Source organism: Notamacropus eugenii, chromosome 3 (genome assembly GCF_028372415.1).
Source record: "Notamacropus eugenii isolate mMacEug1 chromosome 3, mMacEug1.pri_v2, whole genome shotgun sequence".
NCBI classification, from domain to species: Eukaryota; Metazoa; Chordata; class Mammalia; order Diprotodontia; family Macropodidae; genus Notamacropus; species Notamacropus eugenii.
The window spans coordinates 313,021,388-313,042,478 of record NC_092874.1 but is presented as its reverse complement, the minus strand read 5'-3'; the positions used below and the strand labels follow the sequence as shown (position 1 = coordinate 313,042,478).

The window sequence follows — 21,091 nt, the reverse complement described above, 5'->3', positions numbered from 1 at the left end:
AATGGGGATAATAGTAGCACCTTTCTCACTGGGCTGTTAGGAACACAACACCTGGCATACAGTAGGTATTTAATAAGTGACGGCTTCCTTCCCCTTCCCCTAGTCTTTCAAAGAGAATAATGGCCAGAAGATTAAGGTGAGTTTCCAAATGATAGAAAAGATATTGAAGAAGTAAAAGGCAGTAGACTCAGGAGGAATGGAGATGTCTTCATCTTTGCGATTTGGTTCTTTATTATAGTAATTCACAAAGATTTGGGTTAATTCTCGGCTTCATTAGCTGGGTGACCATGGCCCAGTCACTTAACTCCTAGGAACCTTAGTTTCTTCATCTATAAAATGTGGGCACTGCTTTGTTCACAGAGTTTCTGTAAGGAAAGTACTAGGAGAGCTCTCTAAGTGCTCTATAATTGTGAGTTGGTATTACATCAGAACTTTGTCTCATAGAGGTCAAATATACTTCTCTATTATAGTCAGAGGATGAAGTATTCATATTTGGATGATCATATTTCAAATTAGAATTCCTAAAATCTACCATATACTAACTAGGCTGAGTTTCATTTAATCTGCTCTGATGACTCTGAAGACCTGTTAGGATCCTGCGTTCGCCTCAGGCAGCCTTTAAAGCAGTGTTCCTGTGCCAGATAATCAGGGATTCTGATTGATGGACTGACAGATAAAAGGTTTTATTCTAAATTAAACTCCTAGTGGATCAATAGCTACCAGCATGTAAATGGATGTTCATTAGCCCCTTATCTGGTGGGCTGATTTGCTGATAAGAAAAATGATGATACAACTGCTTGCATAATTAAATCAGCTCCCTGGGAGTGGTTTCTAGAACAGTGTATCAGAGGAAAGAAGAAAGGTACCAGATTTAGAGCATTTGATGTGAAAGTAAGAGGTAGGGGGTGGAGAAGTTATGGTCCATAGGCCAGATTCATCTAATTGGTCAGTCTTATAGGTTATTGTTTCTGTTTAGTCATGTCTGATTCTTTGTGAGCCCCATTTGGGGTTTTCTTTGCAACGATACAGGAGTGGTTTGCCATTTCCTTCTCCAGCTCATTTTACAGATAAGGAAACTGAGGCAAACAAGGTGAAATGACTTGCCCAGGGTCACTTGGCTATATGTGTCTGAAGATGGATTTGAACTCAGAAAGATCGGTCTTTCTGACATCAGGCTCAGTACTCTGTCCACTGCACGGCGTAGCTACTTAAAGCAAATATTATAAAACTTGGTCACTTGATTGTCAAGGGCATTGGGGGTGGAGGGAGGTAGAGCAGGGAACGAGGGCAAGGGGGAAGGAGGAACAGTACTACTTAGAGAATTGAGAGTAATCAGGCTTACAGAGGTTGGTGATAGACATACAACACTGAAGTTTCCACTGGACTGCTGAACTAAGGGTAGAAGAAAGTAACCGTGTAGTTGCTGCTATGATCTGCCCTTCATTCTTGAAGAAGACAACGGCGTTACAAGGGTGATTTCTTGGCTTGATGCATGAATTAAATTTAAGTGAAGCAGAGCTGTGCAAAGTCATCAGCCTCACAGTCTCCTCCTGAGTCATTGAAGTTCAATGGAAGACAAAAGTCAAGATGACTGGCGATGGCCCAGGAGCATATATTTTGTAAGATATTTGGGGGCTAGATTATGTTTTAAAATTTTAATTTTTAACTTGTGTGTTCTTGCCATTTTTCAAGAACTTTTGAGATTTTTTATTTCTATATTTTTAATCCATAGAAACTATAGTAGTTTTTATGTTGAGGGTAAAAAAAAAAATCATTGATTTATCATGTCAGCTAAGCAACTAAGATTTGTATTTCAACCTATGCTTTTTAATTAATAAGTACTTTCTAATTTCCCCTTGTTTTTAGCGTGATCTATAGCTTCTTATATTTCAAATCAAATTTATTTTTGAAATGCCTGTAATTTCTCACACACATGAGATTTATGCCTTCTTCTTCCTACTTGTGTGAAGTTTTAAAGGAAGTTTATATTTTTTCCTTTAGATTTAATTGTTTTGGAAGTAATCAAGATTGACCATACCTGTACATTTCAGAGGTTTCTTTCAAAACGTGATGATAAAGTGAGGGTTAGGGTCAGGGATTGGCTGATTTCTTTGGTTACCAAATGAGATGTTTGGGTTGAACCAGAAATGCTTACTCTATACTAGTCAATAAAGTACCACATCATTCTTTAAAAAAAACAAAACAAAACAACCCATATAATTGAGTAATCATTCATACCAAACAATGTGTTGAGCACACCCGTAAGAGAATTCCTAACATATATGAGATCAAGTGATCCCTGCCCTGAGCAGTGTAGATTGGTTGGTTGCTGTGAACAATTCTTAGGTTGAGGGAAGTGGAGGAAATTCAATTCAACAAACATCTGTAAGTACCTACTTTATATAAGGTCATCGTGCTAGGCACTGGGTATAGAAAGACAAAAATGTAAATAGTCCCTACCCTCAAGAAGATTACATTCTCCTGGGAGGATATGACAAATAAAGAAGTAAATGAGTAAATTCATTACATCAAATTACATTCTCCTAGGAGGACATAACATATAAATAAATAAACAGGAGGTCATCGGAGAAGGGAGAGAACATCAGCAAATAGAGATCTCAGGAATGGTTTCTCTCAGGGTAGTATCTGAGAAAATCTGGAAGGAAGCAAGGGACTCTAAAAAGGGAAAGTGATAAGGCAGTGTCTTCTAATGGAGAGCGTAGGAATGGTTTCCCCTTGGGTAATCTGGAAATCTGAATGAGATCTAGGGATTCGAAAAGGGAGAGGTGATTTAGGAGTATATTCTAGGCAAGATGGAAAACCTATGCCAAGGCTTCGAGATGGATCATCAGTTTGGGTAGAGAAGGGAAAAAATGCAAAATAAATCTGGAAAAGCAGGAGAAAGTCAGGCGGTGGAAGGTTTTAAATATCAAGACAAGGAGTTTCTGTTTTCTCAGTGTGGTTTTCCATCATCGTAGATCAACTCTGTGTCAATAGAGGAAGGGCAGAGGATTCAGTTTAGTCACTAGATCTGAGGACAGGGAGGGGGAGAATCTGAGGTAAGGTGACCAAGGTTGGGGTTCTGGAAGAGAGAATATTTGAATCTTCCGCCCTCATCTCTTTTTACTCTCATTCTTGGTTCTTTCTTGAAGTTTCTCTTACTCCCCTCTCTTTGTCCTTTTTTCTTTCCTTTCTTTCTTACTATATTGCTCACCCCTCCTTAACTGGCTACAATAGAACTGAAGCATATAATTATTTCTGGGTTTTACTGAATAATGTTTTGTTTTCTCTTGGTAATTTTATGTCCTTTCTACATAGCCACTGTATATTGTCATTACAGTTCTGTTTTAAGATAAGGAAACAATCTTTCCATGCTGCATGCTTATTTTTTTATAAGTAACTAATCCAAACATTAACTTTTTACTCATATGTAGCCCATAATTGACTTTCTTCTATGAATAAGTGACCTTAGTTGTAAAAAAAAACTGATCTAATCTTGATTTATAGACTGTACCATTTGCCTCTTTATTGACTTACCGACAAAAAGCCTTTTGAGTAGAATAAATGAATTCACATTTTCCATGTATGCAGTAACCATTGAAGTTTTCAGGGCAAGGTATGTGGTTTCCAATATAAATATCTTCCCTTTGATCACTGGCATCTGAAAGAACCATGGAAACACATTCACCGGATATCAAAATGCAAATAGGAGAAAAAAACAGGATTTTTTTCTCTCAAAAGGATTTGTGATGATAACAGGAAAGAATAATGTGGTTGGGTAGCTTTGGGTTCAAATTCTTTTGAAAATTCTACAACATGGGACTATTGTAAGCTACTGTTACTTGAAAACCAAGTAATACGGAAAGTCAAATTCCTCGACCAAAGAAATAAGGTGCACCTCTGCAACTGATAGATGGAAGAGGACGTAGTAGTTTTTTGAGCAAAGTGGCTAATTCTAATCTTTCATTATCTGGTCCTTACATCAAGGCTAAAGAAACAATATGAAGCAAATGAGAAGGTTTCCTAAGACAAGAAAGTCAAAGCTTTATTTGAGTAAAGATACAAATAAAGACTTGCTTTTATGTCAGTCATTTCCTGGCCTATTCACTTTTTCTGCTCACTCTAGCCCCTATTGAAACCTTCCTTGTAAAAAAGAAAAAAAATAGTTAAGCCAAATCAAAAGACAAAATAACTTGGCCTGACAGCAGACTCTGCACCCATAGTCCCCCACCTTTCTTCCAAGAGAAGGAAGGAATATGTCATTATCAATTTTATGAGACCAACATTAGTCATTACGGTTAATCAGACTTTAGCTACCTTTCAACATTCTTTTCATTCACATTTTTCTGGCCTTTGTGGATATTGTTCTTCTAGTTCTGCTTATGTCACTCTCCTTTAAATCATACAAGACTTTCCATGTTTCTCTATATTATTCAGTTCTCATTTCTTAGGGCGGCAGCATGACAGTGGAAAGGGTGTTGTCTTTGGAATTGGAGGACTTCAGTTCAAATCCTGCCTCTGATACTCACTATTTGTGTGATACTTTCAGCTCTCCAGTTTTCTGTTTCTTCAAATATAAAATGAGGGGGTTGGGGTCCATTGCTTCTCAGGTCCTTTCCAGCTATAGATCAATAATCTTATATACCACATTGTGTTAAGCAATTTCCCAATCAATGGGGATCCATTTTGTTTCCAATGTTTTGCTACCACAAAATGAGCTGCTACGAATATTTTAGCATATATGGCACCATTCACTTTCTCTCTTTGACCTACTTGGTATGTGTGCCCAGTAGAAGGGAATCCTTAGATCAATAAGAACTTTTCCTACCACCTCTAACTTGATAATGTGAATGAAAAAAATCAAAACAAAAGAACCTGTCTTTTCCCCTTAAATCCTTTCCACTGTTTACCATGGACTAAGACCTTTTATGCTTCTTTATCTCTCCTCCGGCCAGCTGCCAAATCAAGCTGTTGTTTATGTGGCATTATAAATTTCCATCTGGTCTTTCTCAACTACCACTGCCAAATCCTTTGATTAGGAATTGTCCACTGTACACCTGGATGGTCTGCTGTCTTTTTTTTTAATCAGACTCTCTCTTCCCTCTTCCTCTCTATCCTGTACATACCCACAGCTGCTACAATCATTTTCCATTCCTGCTGTTTTCCTCACGGCAGCACCGGTAATGATCATATTTCTCATCAGCAAGGCACCCAATATGACAGTCAGCAACCATCAATTGCCATGGGGGTAGCTACTGATCAATCACTAGTTTCTTGGCTGGTGAAACTAAGATTTTTCTTTGAACTTTGATGTAGCTTCAATATGCTTTTGATTCCTCTTTCAAAAAGCACCAGGTCACCAGATCAGAGGACAGGGGAGCTTGATTACCTCTATTTGTTAACAACATGTCCATTGTTGTTGGCCAATAAATCCCAGATATTTCAGAATGTTAGAAATTAATATGTTGTGTTTAAGACCCAGAACTCATACACTGATAGAATAGCAGAGCTGGAAGATACCTTAAGAGATCATCTTGTCCAACCCTTTCATTTTTCATATGAACAGGCTATGGCTCTCCTCCCTCAAATTTCTCTGAATTTTGTAAGATCAAATAGATAGACCTGATACTTTACGTCAGATTATATGACATATAAGTGGATTTTGAAAGGAGTGAATAACTGAATTCAGAGTGCTGATTATTTGACTGGTGTCCATATGGAGGGAAATCCCTAGAGGTCTGCTGCAGGATTCTGTCTCCAGTCATCCACGGGTCAACACTTTTATAAATGATTTGGATGAAGACATAAATAGAATGATTAGCATATCCAAAGATTACACAAAGCTAGGAAGTATAACTAATGTCTCGGAGAACAGAATCAGGTACTAAAAAGATCTTGATAAGGTAGAACAATGGACTAAATCAAATAAAATAAAGTTTAATAGAATACAAACCATGCTATTCCATTTTGGGAGAAGCTCTGTTAGAAATTCCTTCCTCAAGGTGAGTCAAAAATCTGTCTCCCTCTATCATACATACATACATACACACATACATGCATGTGTGTATATATATATATATACACACATACACATACTATACACACATATATTATTATAATATATTACATATTAAATTATATACTTATGTTCTTATAGTATACATTTACATATTTGTACATATTCATATGTATTTACATGTAAATGTCACAGGGGTCTTGTTTTTCTTTTTTTAAGTTTGTTCTTTTTTATTGTTCTCATTTGTTGTTGCTGTTATTCAGCCATTCGCTTATTTCTGACTCTTCACCATCCTCTGGACCAGAGAGTCCATGGGGTTTTCCTAGCAAAGATACTGGAGTGGTTCACCATTCACTTTTCCAGCAGATTAAGGCCAACAGAGGTTGAGTGATTTGCCCAGGGTCATATACAGCAAATGTCTGAGGGCTGGATTTGAATTTAGGACTATGTTATGTTTGTAATAGAAGATTTGTTTTTCTTTCATTCTCAATTGGGAGAGGGATTGGGAGTAGGTAATAAATTAGGTGGATTTTTGTTGATTAACTATACATATGTGTTTATATATGTGTGTGTATGTGTATATATACATACACATAAAGACACAAATATATACATACACACATTTAATGTAAAAATAATTATATACCCTAGATTTATGTCATCTGAAAATGTAGACTGACTAAAGCAGGATATACTAGTATTATTACCTCCTTATTCCTAGAAGCTGCTTATCTTAGTGTACCCTAAGTACTGATAATCATTTAATATCCTTTGAACCTCAATAAGGGGCAGAGCCTGAACTAATCAACCAAAAGAAGAACCTGAACCTAACAGCTTCTGTGTTCTCTGAGTAAACTCAGTGCCTCTTCCTATGTCACCAAGGCCAGATGGGGCTGATTTAAGAGCATTTTTTCCTCTGTTTGTGGCCATAAAGGATGAGACCCTTAACCTGGGACACTATCTTGAATAATGGGACTTTTTCTGTATCTTAATATTTTATGGACATATACTATGTTATGGCATGTCAGTGGGAAAGAAACACAGGGTCATAATTTCAATCGACACTTTGTCAACTCTCTTATTGTATTTACTACCTATTCAATTAAGAAAATTCCTTTCTCATAATATGGCTAAACATATATGGAGATCATTCATTTGAATGACATAGAGATTCTGAGTTGGAATTGTTCTAAAACATACTTAAGGCTGGTCATTCTTTCATGAGATAGTCAAAATTCCCATGTTGACTCCTTCCTCATACATATTTGTTAACTTTGGCTACCTTTAAGGGAACAAACAATATGAATTTATATATCACCTAGCTTGTTTGCCTCTTTAACCAAACTTTCAGGTCGACAGTTAGCATTAGCTAGTCCACTGGGACCTCCAGATCTTTTTTCTGATGAACTGCTGTCTAGTCATGGCTCTCCCATCTTTACTTATATAGTCAACTTCTTGAAACTAAGAGTAAAACTTTACATCTATCATTATCAAATTTGACCTTATTAAATCCATTCTGATTTATTAGGCTGTTAATTCTCACCATACCTGAGGTATTTAAGAGATATTTGTTGATGGAATGAACAAGCCACCATCTTCCTCCATCAATATATCATCATAATCCGTGGTACATCATTGTTGGGGGAAGAATGGGAGTGTTTCTTTGTCTAGGCATGGTTTATTTCAAAGAAGTGTAGTATTGAGGAAAGCTTCAAATGTTCCAGTTACTCTCCATACTCTGTTTAGGCAAGCATAGGCAGAGAGTGGCTCTGTTCAAGCAAACACTGTCAGCAGATTCTAAGCCTGAGGCAGAGGGTAAACAATGACCCATTCTAAGCAGCCACCTCAGATCTCAGGACAATCTTTGCCAGTATGAAATTAGAAGGTAGAGATAGATGACCACCCAGTCTTTTTTTTTTTTTTTTTTTTTTAGCATACAAAGGCATTATATGGTAACAGATAATGTTGGACATAGAGTCAGATTTAGAGGAGTCAGGACATGGAGTTAGAAAATCTGAATTCCCATCTTGTCTCTAATACTAACTGTGTGATCATAAATACATTATTTAAGCTCTCTCAGACTCGGATTCCTAATCTTTAATATGGGGATAACAGTACCAGTAGTCACTCCTCCATGGGGGTACTGTGAAGCTCAAACAGGATATTATACATAAAGAATTACATAACTATCATTTTTATTTGCCATCACCAGCATTTTCAAACATCCTGAATATGTGACTTTCAGAAATAATAACAGCATTTGTATAATGCTCTAAGTTTTGCAAAGCACTTTACAAATATTATCTCATTTTGCCTTCACAAGAGCCCTGAGAGAAAGATGATACTATTATCCCCAATTTGCATATCAGGAAATTGACACAGACATAGGTTAAGTGACTTGCTCAGGGCCACACAGCTAGTAATTGTCTCATAAAACAAATCATTTCTTGAAGATTATAACAGGATCACAGCACTGAGAACTGCAAGGGTCTTTAGAGATCACCTAGCCCAAATATGTATTTTGTAAAAGTGACTTGCTGGAGTTCACATTGGTCGTAAATACCAGAGTCAGGATAGAAAACCAGCCTTATCCGACATTTATCTGCACATTGCCTCTTGTTATTTAACTTCACATGGGTAAGTTAATGAGATTTTAAATACCTTCAAGTCATAAATAACTGTTTATACTGCTTTTGTATTTTTTTTAAAAATATGCATCAAATGAGATATTTCTAAAGTATTCCAGTTCCTGGCACATAGTGCTTAATAAATGCTGGTTCCTTTCCCTTTTCCCATGTATTCTTGAATAGCTCCAAACATTTAAATAACTGTCTAAACTATTTGCTGAGTTCCTGCTTTAACTCTTCCTGCCTAAAACGCCCTAGTAACTATCTGTCTGCAAGAGGGTTGTTCTTGTTCAGTTGTGTCCAACCTTTCGTGATCCTGTTTGGGTTTGTTTGGGTTTTTTTGGGTTTTTTTGGCAGAGATACTCAAGTGGTTTGCCATTTCCTGCTCCAGCTCATTTTACAGGTGAGGAAACTGAGGCAAGTGACTTACCCAGGGTTATACAGCTAATTAGTGTCTAAAGCCAGATTTGAACTCAGGAGAATGAGTCTTTCTGACTGCAGGGCCAGCACTCTACCCACTGTACCACTTACCTGCCCCTAAATTGAGAGGTAAAGGTCTCATCGACAGGGTTAGAATGTAAATAAACACACATATAAACCTTATACCTTTTTTAAAAAACCACTGTGTGTGATTCCCCAAGTTTATACTTGGAAACTTGGAGGGGATGGCTGTGCTGGGTATGAAGATTTTCTAGTATCTCAAAAGTGACCCAGAAATTTTGCAATTTAATTTCATCAAGTAACTTGAGCCAAATCAGAATTATTTCTGTGCCTGTTTTACCCAATCAGTCTACTAACTGGTCTCAGGTTTAGGCTTCTCTTTGATTACCAAGACCTTTCTTCTTATAGGATGAATCTGCTAGGTCTCTTTGGGGGATAAGAAAAGGAAGTTTATTGGTTGTGGTAGAGTACATGAACAAAGAGAACTGATTTTTTAGCATCTCCCCAGGGCAATAGCGAGAGGGGCGTGGGAGGACTCTAAACTATTAAAAGCAGATAGATGCCCATTAATATCACCTAAAAAGCAGACTGAAGATCGAGTTGAGACAGATGTCAGAAAGCAAAATGCCCCCAGTAGTGATGACAGGAAAGAGAACAAATCAAGGAAGTCACAACTAGTGTCTTATATTTCAATAAATGAAAAACAGTACAAAGATACCTTTCACATCTGGTCGATATTGTAATCCATCATCCTTCTTTCCCAACAAACTAGTATCATCAGTATCTGTAAGATAAAATAATTTTTAAAAACTAATGTTTGTAAGATTTTCAAATCATTTTCATGAAGTACTGACATTTCAGGAGTTATCTTGACAAAATAAAAGCTTTTGCTTTTATGGCCAAATCTCAATTATTCTCCAGGTTCTTATCTTTTTCTCATTACCTACCTCTTTACTTAATCCTCCCCCCACTGCCATTTTCTATTTCTTTGACCACCTGCCAAGTCTAATGAATGTGACCTAGTAGCTTTGCTATTTCTGTAGCTCAGTGAATTTTAAGTATGTGTTTCACTTAAATTGATTTTGGTTAAGCCAAACCCTATCCATCTCAGAATCTCAGTGTTGGAAGCAAACCCAGAAGCTAGCTAATTAACCCTATACATGAACTACAATAATAATAATAATAATAATAATAATAATAATAAATAGATAAATGACAGTAGTCAGCATTTAGAGAGCTCTTACTATGTGCCAGGCACAGTGATAAACTCTTGGCATACAAAGAAAGGCAAAAAAGAAAAAGAAAGAAAGGTCTGCCTTCGAGGACTGCAGATTCTAATAGGGCAGACAACATGTAAAGAACTAGGTGAATAAAAGATATATCAGAGTAAGATCTGTCAACAGGCAATCAGAAATTCACGAAACTTACATGAAAACTAGGTTCATTACCAGAGAAATGAACATGCATGTGGAACCTAAGCTGGGGCAAAGGGTTCAGCAATCCAAACAGAAGTTTGCATGTCTATGAAGCTGTGACCAAAAAGAGGAGGAGAAAAAGAAATCTCCACTTAAGTGGGAGTGGCAAGGAAGGAGAAATCACAAATGATTATGATGGCAAAACTAGCATTTGTTTCCCTAGACCATGAAGATAGGATGGGCTGCTTGTCTACATGGGTCCTAGCTACACAAGCAGTTTCTCAGTCTGGTGCAGACTGACTGGTGCCTGTCTTTATTCTCAAGCACACACAGGGAGACCAGCTTGGGGTGCAAACCACAAATTATGTCAGTTGGTATTGGAGGGAGGGGTGCTCATCCTTGGCATGCTCAGGGCTTCCTGCATGCTCTGGGTCCAGTGTTTCTGGAAAATACGACAACTTAAAAAGACAAGTTCAGAGGATGACTTAACATTTCTTGACAGATAATCCAAAAGGGGAAGACATGAGCAATTAGTGGGACTGAGAAAGGTCCCCTACAGAAGGTCACATCTGAGATGAGCCTTGAAGGAAGTCAAGGACACCAAAAGGGAAAGGTAAGAGGGCAAAGCATTTGTTCCAGGCATGGGAGGCATGGAGGGGGAGTGTTGTATTTGAGAAACTTCCAGTAAGCTGGTGTGGCCTGGCATAAAGCTTGTGAAGAGAAGTAAGGCATACATAAGAAGGCTGGACAGCAACAGTGGGAATGGTTCACATTTATATGGTGTTTTTAAAAGTTTATCTTTTTCAGTCTTTACAACAATCCAATGAAGCTGTTTTACAGATGAGGAAAATGAGATTCAGGTAAGTGATTTACCCAAACTCCCAGAGCTAATAAGGGTCCATGGTGGGAACTGAACCCAGGTCTTTGCAACTCTTGAGTCCAGCATTCAACAGGAAGCCATTGTATAATATACCTAAGAAATGGTAACTAGACTCCATTTGAAAACTTCCTGAAAACCCACCCTGCCAAAATGAAAAAAAAAAAAAGAAAAAAGGACAGCTAGGTGGCATACTGTGAACACTGGCACTGCAGTCAGGAGGACCTGAGTTCCAATCTGTTCTCAGCACTTCCTAGCTGACCCTGGGTAAGTCACTAAACTCCAATTGCCTCCAAAAAGAAAAAAAAAAAAGACAACCTCCTGTCTCCAGAGGCCACCCATTCTACTTTGGAACAGGTGGAATCATTAGAAAGTTATTTTCCTTACCTTTAGGCTAAATTCCTACCCCAATTTTTTCCTTCTGTCCTATGGAACAAGTCTAATTACTTTCCTACATGGCAGCTTCTTTCAGTGGATAGAGAACTGGGCCTCAAGTCAAAAAGACTCATCTTCCTAAGTTCCAATCCTGCCTCAGACACTTACTAGCTGTGTGACCCTGGGCAAGTCACTTCACTCAGTTTCCCCATGTGTAAAATGAGCTGGAGAAGGAAACGGTGAATCACTCCAGTATCTTTGCTGAGAAAGCCCCCAAAGGGGTCACAAAGAGTTGGACGCTACAGAAAAAGGATTGAACGACATTTGTTCAATTAATCCTCATATAGCACGATCTCTAGGCCCATCACCATCTTGGGCATAATCAATCAATAAGTACTTATTAGTCATTTGCTTTGTTCCAGGCACTATATTAAGCACTGACGATACAAAGAAAGGTAAAATAGTTCCTGATCTCAAGGAGTTTACTCTGTACTTTATCATGCAATAATTGACCAACAATCATGCTTAGGTACAGGTGACATAAGTCTAAAAGAGAGACACAGTTCCTGTCCTCAAGGAGCTTACCTTGTACTGGGGGAGGGGGTGGGATGGAAGGTTCATTGATAAGTACAGGATGTATGAAAAATAAATACACAGCGATTTGGTGGTGGTGCTGACATCTGAGGTGGTCAGGAGAGGCCTTTTGGAAAAGAATGTGGAAAGGAGCTCGGGTATCTAAGAGGGAGCAAGAAGTGAGGGAATAGCCTACATAAAGGGGTGAGATGGAAAGCACTATACAGGGAACAGAAAGTAGATCAGTTTGGCATGAGGGAGAGTAATGTAAAATCAGCTTGAGCCAGGTTATAAAGGGTTTTATATGGAAATATTTTGCATGATTGTACATGTATAATCTATATCAAATTGCTTGCCTTCTCAAGGAAGGCTGGGATGAGAAGATGGGAAGGAAACAATTTGGAACACAATTTTTTTTAAATGAATATCAAAAATTTGTTGTTTACATGTAATGGAGACAAATAAAATAAAATTTGAAAAATTAAATGCAAAGGGTTTTAAATGCCAAACAGAGTAGGATGCATGTTGAGGAGCTGCAGAAGTGAGTAAGCAGAGGAGTGACGTGTTCAAGCCTGTATTTTTATGTGCAGGGGTGTGGAAGATGTATTGGAAAGAGGAGAGACTGGTTTGGGGGAGAACAATTAGGAGGTTATTGCATTAGTGCAGGTAAAAGGTGATAAAGGTCTGCCCTACGATGATTATGTTGTGTATGTGAGGAGTAAAGAGGAGACAGATGTGAGGGATGCTGAGGAGGTAGAATCAATGAGACTTGGGAGGGGATGAGAGTGAAGAGTTGAAAATGACTTCTAGATTGCAAACCAGGGTGACTGAAATTTCTTGACAGCGACGGGTAAGTTTGAAGAAGGTGTGGGTGTCTGTTTCAGATGAGTTGACTGTGAGATGCTTAGGGGACATGCAGGCATATTTGATATTTTTCAAAGATCACTGACAGGTTATTAATCACAGATTCCAGTTCTTTCAATATCCTGGAATAACTTGCAGCTCCCAAACTATGAGCCTCTGATCTAGGTCCAATGACTTGAACTCCATTCATGGAGGCCAGCTAGGTGCTCTCTTACCATCCCCACACTTATCTACAGTTTAGATGTATGAATGACCATTTCAATGCTGTTCTTCCAAGTCATTTTTCTTATAGAAAAACAACAAGATAAGAATTGTTTTGTTTATTGTCCATTATTATCCTTTCCAACCTAAGCAGCAGCCCAATCCCATCTTTGATCTCAGTATAGCTAAACAGAAGTCCTATGTGTTGTTTTTAGCATTCATAAACTATCTCTGCACAGTCTGAACCTTACCACTGGTGAGACTATTATGACAGGGTCCTGCAGCTCTTTTCTAGTCATCCTCTGTTATCACTTTCATTTCCTATATATGCATCCTTTAAAAATCCAGTTTGATCAATGTATGCAAATCCATTCCTCCTAAATAGCTCTCATTCCTTCTGCATAAGAATTGTCTGGGATTGTGCTTTCAGAATTTCATTCTTGAACGTTTCTCATCTTTCTTGGTTGACATCCTCTTGTACAATGTTAAGCCTCTGGTTCTTAACCTATCTTTTTTCTGAACTCTTCTAAATATGATCTTTTAAAATCTAGGGTGGTTTTCACACTACCTGGTTTTTCTCTCTTCTATCACAAACTCTTTAAGGTAGAAAGGTCACTTTTCCTCAAGGTTCCCACCATGTCCATTTCACCTACTAGTTTCCCTTATTGATGAGAATCAGATCTATAATAAGAGTTCTCCTTATTGACTCCTCTGCCATTTGGGGGATTAAATTTTCATTAAGCCATATTTAAGAATTTATCATCAGCTGTTCTGTTTTTGACAGTGAAAGAACTCCAGAAAGTGTCCAGATAAGAAATCTTCCATCATTATTACATCCTTTCACCCCGTCAGGTTTATGATCTGTTTCCCAAACTCTTCATCTAATACTTTCTTCTGATAGGGCAGTCTGTAATATCCTATAATATCCAATGTCACTTTGGTCTCTTCTTCCACTGATTTTCCTCCAAATTTTCCCTCCCTCTAAACTCGTGGATTTCTACACATGAATATATCTTCTTAACATATAGAGCTATACTACTGTCTCTTTTATTTATTCTGCTCCAATTTAATAAAACATACATATAAGGTGTTATCAAAATCCCCTACTTTATCTGTGTATAAAAAGGCCAGGAATGTGAATGTGAACTTTGTCTCTTGGGTTCTGCCACTCATCTGCATGGGAGAGACACAGGGTTCAAAATATGAAGAGCTCAGCCTCAGAGTTGATTGACAGTTTTTTGGCAAATAACTTGACTGGTTTATAGCCTAACCTTCAGAGATTAAAATTGGGAGGTATATGGAACTTGCCAATGAAGCCCCCTATCTTTAACTCAAAGAAAACATCAAATATCAAGACATTAGCTAGACAGGAGGGCAGTGATATTTGTTCTAATGGCCTTGATACCTGAAATTGAGAATCTTTTGCTAGGGAGAGGGTAAGCTTTGCAGACAAGTCCTTGAGGTGAAGTAAGCTTTTTGCTGGTCCCAGACAAAGATTTCAACCTCTTTCTATGAGAGCTGTCACAAGAAAAAAGCTGTGGGCTTTAAGCTAAAAGAGCATGCAGTACTTTCTCTTCTCTCGAGAAGAGATAACACTGACTAAAGAGCTGAGTCAGATGGCAAGAGCAATGCCCACATGAACAGGATCCACTTGAGTAGCCTAGATGAGACCAGAAGGGAACAGACCCAGTGTGAAGACATCATTGGCCCTCCAACGTCAGAGGTTCAAGTTGCCCCTAGGATCACAGAATCATGAATTTGGAGCTGGAAGGGGACTTTGTGTCCTTCGTATAATTTTTTTTTTTTTAACAACCAGGGTAGTACAAGTTGTAAACAACAAACACCGGATTTGAACCTACGTCCTCTGAGGCAAACAGGGTTAAGTGATTTGCCCAGAATTACTTAGATTGTAAGTGCCTGAGGCCAGATTTGAACACAGGAAGATTCTATCTTCCTGATTCCAAGTCCAGATACATACATCTGTACGCATATCAGTCAGTTCTAAGCCCACCTGTTACCCACTGGCCATCTCTCCAGCTGGTCCACCAAGACAGCACAAAAGCCTCTATCTTGTTGAAATCAATCCAGTTCAATAGACTTTTAAATATATTGATTTCCTAAAGATCACACTAGCCTTTGGGACACAAAGTTAGAAATCAAACATCCCTGACCTCAAGGACCTTAAATCTTAGGAGGCCAGATTCCTGTCTAGCTATTTAGCTGTTGCTGGATGGCTACTTTTCCTGATTCAGGCTAAATTCATTGATACGGAACATTTGAAATGTATGGGGTGGGGAGTGTGGTGGGGGATTAGGGAGTGTTAGATGAGTCAATATGTTATTGCTAACTGCAAGGACCACCACCCTCTCATTTCCTGTAGGAATAAAAATAAAACTCTTGAAATCTTAGCTGGGTCTGATCCAAATGGTGATTCCCTGGCTACTTATTAGCAGGCTAAATAGCAGTCCAGGTGACAATACTTTGTCTCTGAGGAATACAAAATGTTACATCTACATGGTTATTAGTGTCCCTGGTGATTAGTCCCACTAATCGTCAGGGACCCTTTCAACACACAATAAATAGAGAGGCCTAATTGATACCCTGGAGAAGAACTTCACTGATGACCATAAAACATGATTACGTGGTTCAGCAAATGCAACACTAGAATGCTAGACTAGGAATCCAAACGTTTTTGTTTTATCCTTCTTATAGAATTAGCCAGGCCAGTACTATAGTGTTTTCATCCATAAGTTTAGATTAAAAAAACAATCCCACCTCTGGTGTTGGATTCAGGCTCTCTGTGCTATTTTGTTTTTGTTTTTTTTCTGTCCACAAGCCTTACCTCCACCCTCAGCCCTACCTCTAACACATACCCTTTCCCTTGGAAAATCTCATTGGCTTTACTGGTCTCTGCAGTTTTCTCCAAAATAAAATTATTGTATAGATCTACTGAGTCATAGTGGAGATAATCTAGATTTAATTTAGTACAACTTATTAAACAAGCCTTCAGATGTTTTTCTCTAAAAGGAACTAAGGACGCTGAGAACTACACGGCCTTGCTTCTGGGAAATAACTAGCATTTATACAGTACTTTAAGGTCCATATCGCCTCACAATTAGATTTCTATAGTGGCTTCACCTCAAGTTTCTCCCCACTACATTTTAGCCTCCACACAGCTACCAAAGATCTAACCATTTCAGCCCTTTAATCAATAGACTCCAGCGTAGGGGAAGGGGGGACAACCTGCAGGATAAATCTGGACTCACTCAAAGGGCTGCACTTGAGGACCTAGAAGACAGGTTCCCCACCCCTCCTCCAGTGGCTCTCCACTGTCCCCATGATAAAACAGAGACTCTTGTTTTGCTTTTAAAGCCTTTCACAACCTGGCTCTAACCAATCTTTGAAGCCTCGTTATGCATTATGTACCCCGTACCACCTACCCAATTCTGTGATCCAGACAAACTGGTCTTGTCTTTGTTCCTCACACACAGAGCACTCTGATCTTGCCTCTTTGGGACTTTGTACTGGTCATCCTCATTCTTGAAACACACTCCCTCCTTACCTCCACCTCACTCTCCCTTCAAGACAGTTAAAATCCAATTTTCTCCATCAAGTGTTTCCTGATCTCCTCAACCAGTAGTGGCCTTCCTCCCTAATCACCTTATATTGTCAACCTTGAATTTAACTACCTGATATTTATTTGCTTGCATCCTCCTTGTATTTATTACGCATGTGTATGTGTATGTATGTATGTATTTACAAATACGTCTATGTGCATATGTATATATATACTTTATATATTTTACATATACACAAATGTACTTTATATGCGTGTACATATACACTTTACATACACACATATACTTTATGTATACATACTTTACACAAGCTACATACATGTATACATATACAGATCTATTGAAAGTATATATCTATAAGTATACTTGTATTACTTTGTAGAATATAGGTTCCTAGAGCAGTCATCACTGATGAATATCTGGTCACTGGACCCAGATGACTCAGGAGGAGAAAATGAGGATAGTGACCTTGCACAGCCCTCCCTCGCTCAAAACAAAGTCAAGTGCAAGTCATGTCATCATTTCTCTGATGGCATGGTCATCTTCGAAAACAAAGGATGAACACACAGACAGGTTCCTAGAGAATAGGAATTATTTTTATTCTTTGTTTTGCATGGTGCCCAGCACGTAGTTTTTGTTGTTGTTAACGTGCAGTTGTTTCAATCATGTCCAACTCTTTGTGACCCCAGTTGGGGTTTTCTTGACAAAGATAATGGAAAGTTTGCCTTTCCTTTTCTAGCTCATTTTACAAATGAGGAAACTGAGGCAAACAGTGCTAAATGACTAGCCCAGGGTCACACAGCTAGTAAGTATCTGAGAACTGATTTGAACTCAAGAAGATGAGTCTTCCAGATATCACTCCTAGCACTCTTATCCACTGCACCACTCAGCTGTCCATTGCACATAGTAGGTGCTTAATAAATGCCTTATTGATTGATTGACTGACTGACTGACAGACAAGGTAAACAGATGTGAGGTAGCTAATAGCAGAGTCCGGTGAATTAGGGTCTGGTTGAATGGCTATGTCCTAAGAGTAATCATTAATGGCTGAACGTCCACTTTGAAGTATGTCTCTCGTGGAGTGTCCTGGGGATCTGTTTGGTCCTTTCCTGTTTAACTAGTTTATCAAGATTTCTATAAATAGAAACAGAATCAACCACATAAGATAGGGGACATGTGGCTAGATAACAATTTGTCTGAAAAAAAGATCTGTGACAGACTACAAGCTGAAGCATCAACATGATGATATGGTACCTAAAAAAGGGAAAGCAATTTTAGATTGCTTTGAGAATTACAGAGTGGCTAGAACAAGGGAAGTGGTCATCTTTCTGTATTCTTCTATCTTTCCTGGTCAGGTCACATGTATAGAGAATGCTGTGATCAGTTCTGTAGATGCTACATTTGGGGAAGGGCATTAAAAAACTGGAAAGTCCAGAGATGGGGGACCAGCATGGTGAAAATCTTCAAGATTTCGCTAAATGAGTATCAGGTTGGTTTTTTCTTTTAACCTTATCTCAGTTTCACTGCATTACTATTGATTTTTGTTAACTATTTCCCAATTATATTTTTTAAAAATATATTTTATTTTTAATCTGCGGAATAAAACAAGCATTTCTATAACATAATATAATTTAAAAAAGACCATTGTACATGAAACTGCAAATCTACTATGTATAACCTGCTCTTCCTTTTAAATATACAACAAAATTATACATAAATTTCTTTTTTTCCTTTTTTTCTTCTCTACCCCATCCCTACCCTAGAGACACCTATCATTAGACACAAATAGGTGTGTGTGTGTATGTGTGTGTGTGTGTATATATATATATATATATGTATACATGTGCAAAATTATTCTCCACATACTTCTATTTATAAGTTCTTTCTCTGAATGTAGATAACTTTCTTCATATGTCCTTTATAGTCATTTTGAATATTTATAATAGTCAAAATAGGGACACTGTGGCTAGAGTAAAAAAGAGTTTGGAGTTTGTGTGTAAGGAAAAAGACACGATGACTGAATTTAAGGCTGATGAAGTGGAAGAGGGACTAAAATTGTACTCTGGCACAAGAGAGCAGGCTGAGATTTATGGCTGGAACACAGGCAGATAGGCAGATTTAGAAGGTATTGAAGGAAAAACTCTGTTAACAATTAAAGCTGGAAAAACATAGAAAGAGCTATCTGGAAGAGAACTGCTTATAGAGCAGATTCTTCACTTGGGTACAGGTTGGATGAGATGACCTTCGAGTTACTTTCCAATTCTAAAATTTTGTGGTTTCCTCCTAATTACCATGCAACACAACAACAATTAATCCTGCCATTAAATGTACATGATTAACTGGTGTGAGTTTTATTTTATTACAGCACTAAACTATGTTTAAGTATGATCAGTTTTAATAGTTTGCTACTCAAATAGCACTGTTGTTTACTTACAATTGAAAAAAAATGGAGAAAACTCTCATTACTTGTCCACCAATCATGCAGAGAACCAACACATCTTCTTTTACTCTCTTCAGCTAGCCTCTTTACCTGTGCACTGGATCCTATCCCATATCACCTTAAGAAGTCTTCTCTCTCACAACCTGCCCCTTCCACAAAACAAAGTCAGACAGCTTTCTACTTGGGTTCCAAGCTAAACTGAATCTTCAAACTTCTATGGCTCTCAGTTCAAGACTTACCTCCATCTAGCTGAGAATCTTCTAATTAGTTTCTTGAAAAGCTCTATGTTTAGGGTCATAGGTTTAAGTAACTACAGAAACTTCTAGCCAGTATGGAATATTTCAAAATAACTGATTCATGTAGCAGGGGGAAAAATGAATGTGTTCTTGTAAAGACTCAGAGCATACAGACAAAGGCAAAATACAAGGAAGTTTTAAAAAAAATTGATTTTCAAAAGGGAGAAATAGAATCTCTTCACATTTTAAACTCAAAATGATACATTTTTCTTAATCATACATTCCAAACTCTGAATTTACAACATCTGTGACAATAATAAAATAAAACAACAGGAGTAATCACAACCTTGAGGATTCATTGCTCCTCCCAGGGCCTCAGTTTCTTCATTTGTAAAATGAGGGAGTTACCCTGGATGATTTCTAAGGTACCCTCCCAGCTCTAGCTTTTATGATTTTATGACAAAAATACAAAACACGGAAATGCTGTGTAATTGATTTGACAAATTTGACTAGACTAGGAATTACAAAGGTTAAAAATTAAGCCACTCTCTTAAAGGAATTTACAATCTATAAGATGAGGGGAGTAGAGATCACATGCATACAGATAAAAGTAATAAAAAGTACAGTGCGATAGAGGCAAAGCAAAGATCCAAACAAGTACCATAGGAAAACTAGAGGAAGGAGAGGAAACCTGTAGCAGGGATCAGGGAAACCTCTACAGAGAATGTGACACCTGAGTTGAACCATGAAAGAAGACAGAACTAGGATTTTTCAGAACTCTGGATTTTCCAACAATTGGAGTCTAGCGAATAAATAAACGAGCAAGATGCAATAGTTCATCTCTTGACAAGTAAGTGAATAAAATTCATGAAGTATAAAAAACCACAAGAATACAAAGAAATGTCCATGAACTAAAATCCTGACTCTTACAAGGAAGTGGTACACGAATTAAAAGTTTTCATTTTCTGTCTTGAAAACCATCCAATTTTGCAGAGAGAATTAAAGATATGTATCATTTAGGAACTTCAGTGGAAAAATAAAATAAAAATTTACCTGTGCAGTGTCCAAGATGTCTTATATCGATCTGCTCTTGTTTCACACATGATGCCTCTCGAACAAAGCATGGGTTGTTGTAGGAACTCCCATCAGAAGCACAGACAGGATTGAAACTGTATCCACTGCAGTCTATGTTACATACACACCTAGTGAAAAACATACAAACTTAGCTAATCCTTAAAACATGAAACCATAAAGTCATATAGAAGGTATTTGGAAATATACGTATATACATGCATGCATGTATGTATATACACACATACATATATAATACACACACACATATACATATAACACATGCATTTATATATATACATATACATATATAGATACTTCTGGTTACATAATCAGAATATTGTTTCATATCTCCCACTCCCTTACTTAATTTAATC

The 21,091-nt window shown here is 37.8% G+C and overlaps 1 protein-coding gene across 2 annotated transcripts in view; it reads right to left on the bottom strand.

The window, feature by feature from the left end:
• Positions 1-21,091, bottom strand: part of TMEFF1 (transmembrane protein with EGF like and two follistatin like domains 1) — a 133,552-nt gene that overhangs the window by 20,271 nt on the left and 92,190 nt on the right. For both annotated transcript variants that reach the window (XM_072596695.1, XM_072596696.1), the window contains exons 6-8: positions 20,697-20,845; positions 9,803-9,868; positions 3,538-3,661 (exon numbers count right to left, since the gene is read on the bottom strand). In XM_072596695.1, the coding sequence (XP_072452796.1) occupies positions 3,538-3,661; positions 9,803-9,868; positions 20,697-20,845 (339 nt within the window). The remainder of the gene's footprint in view (positions 1-3,537; positions 3,662-9,802; positions 9,869-20,696; positions 20,846-21,091) is intronic.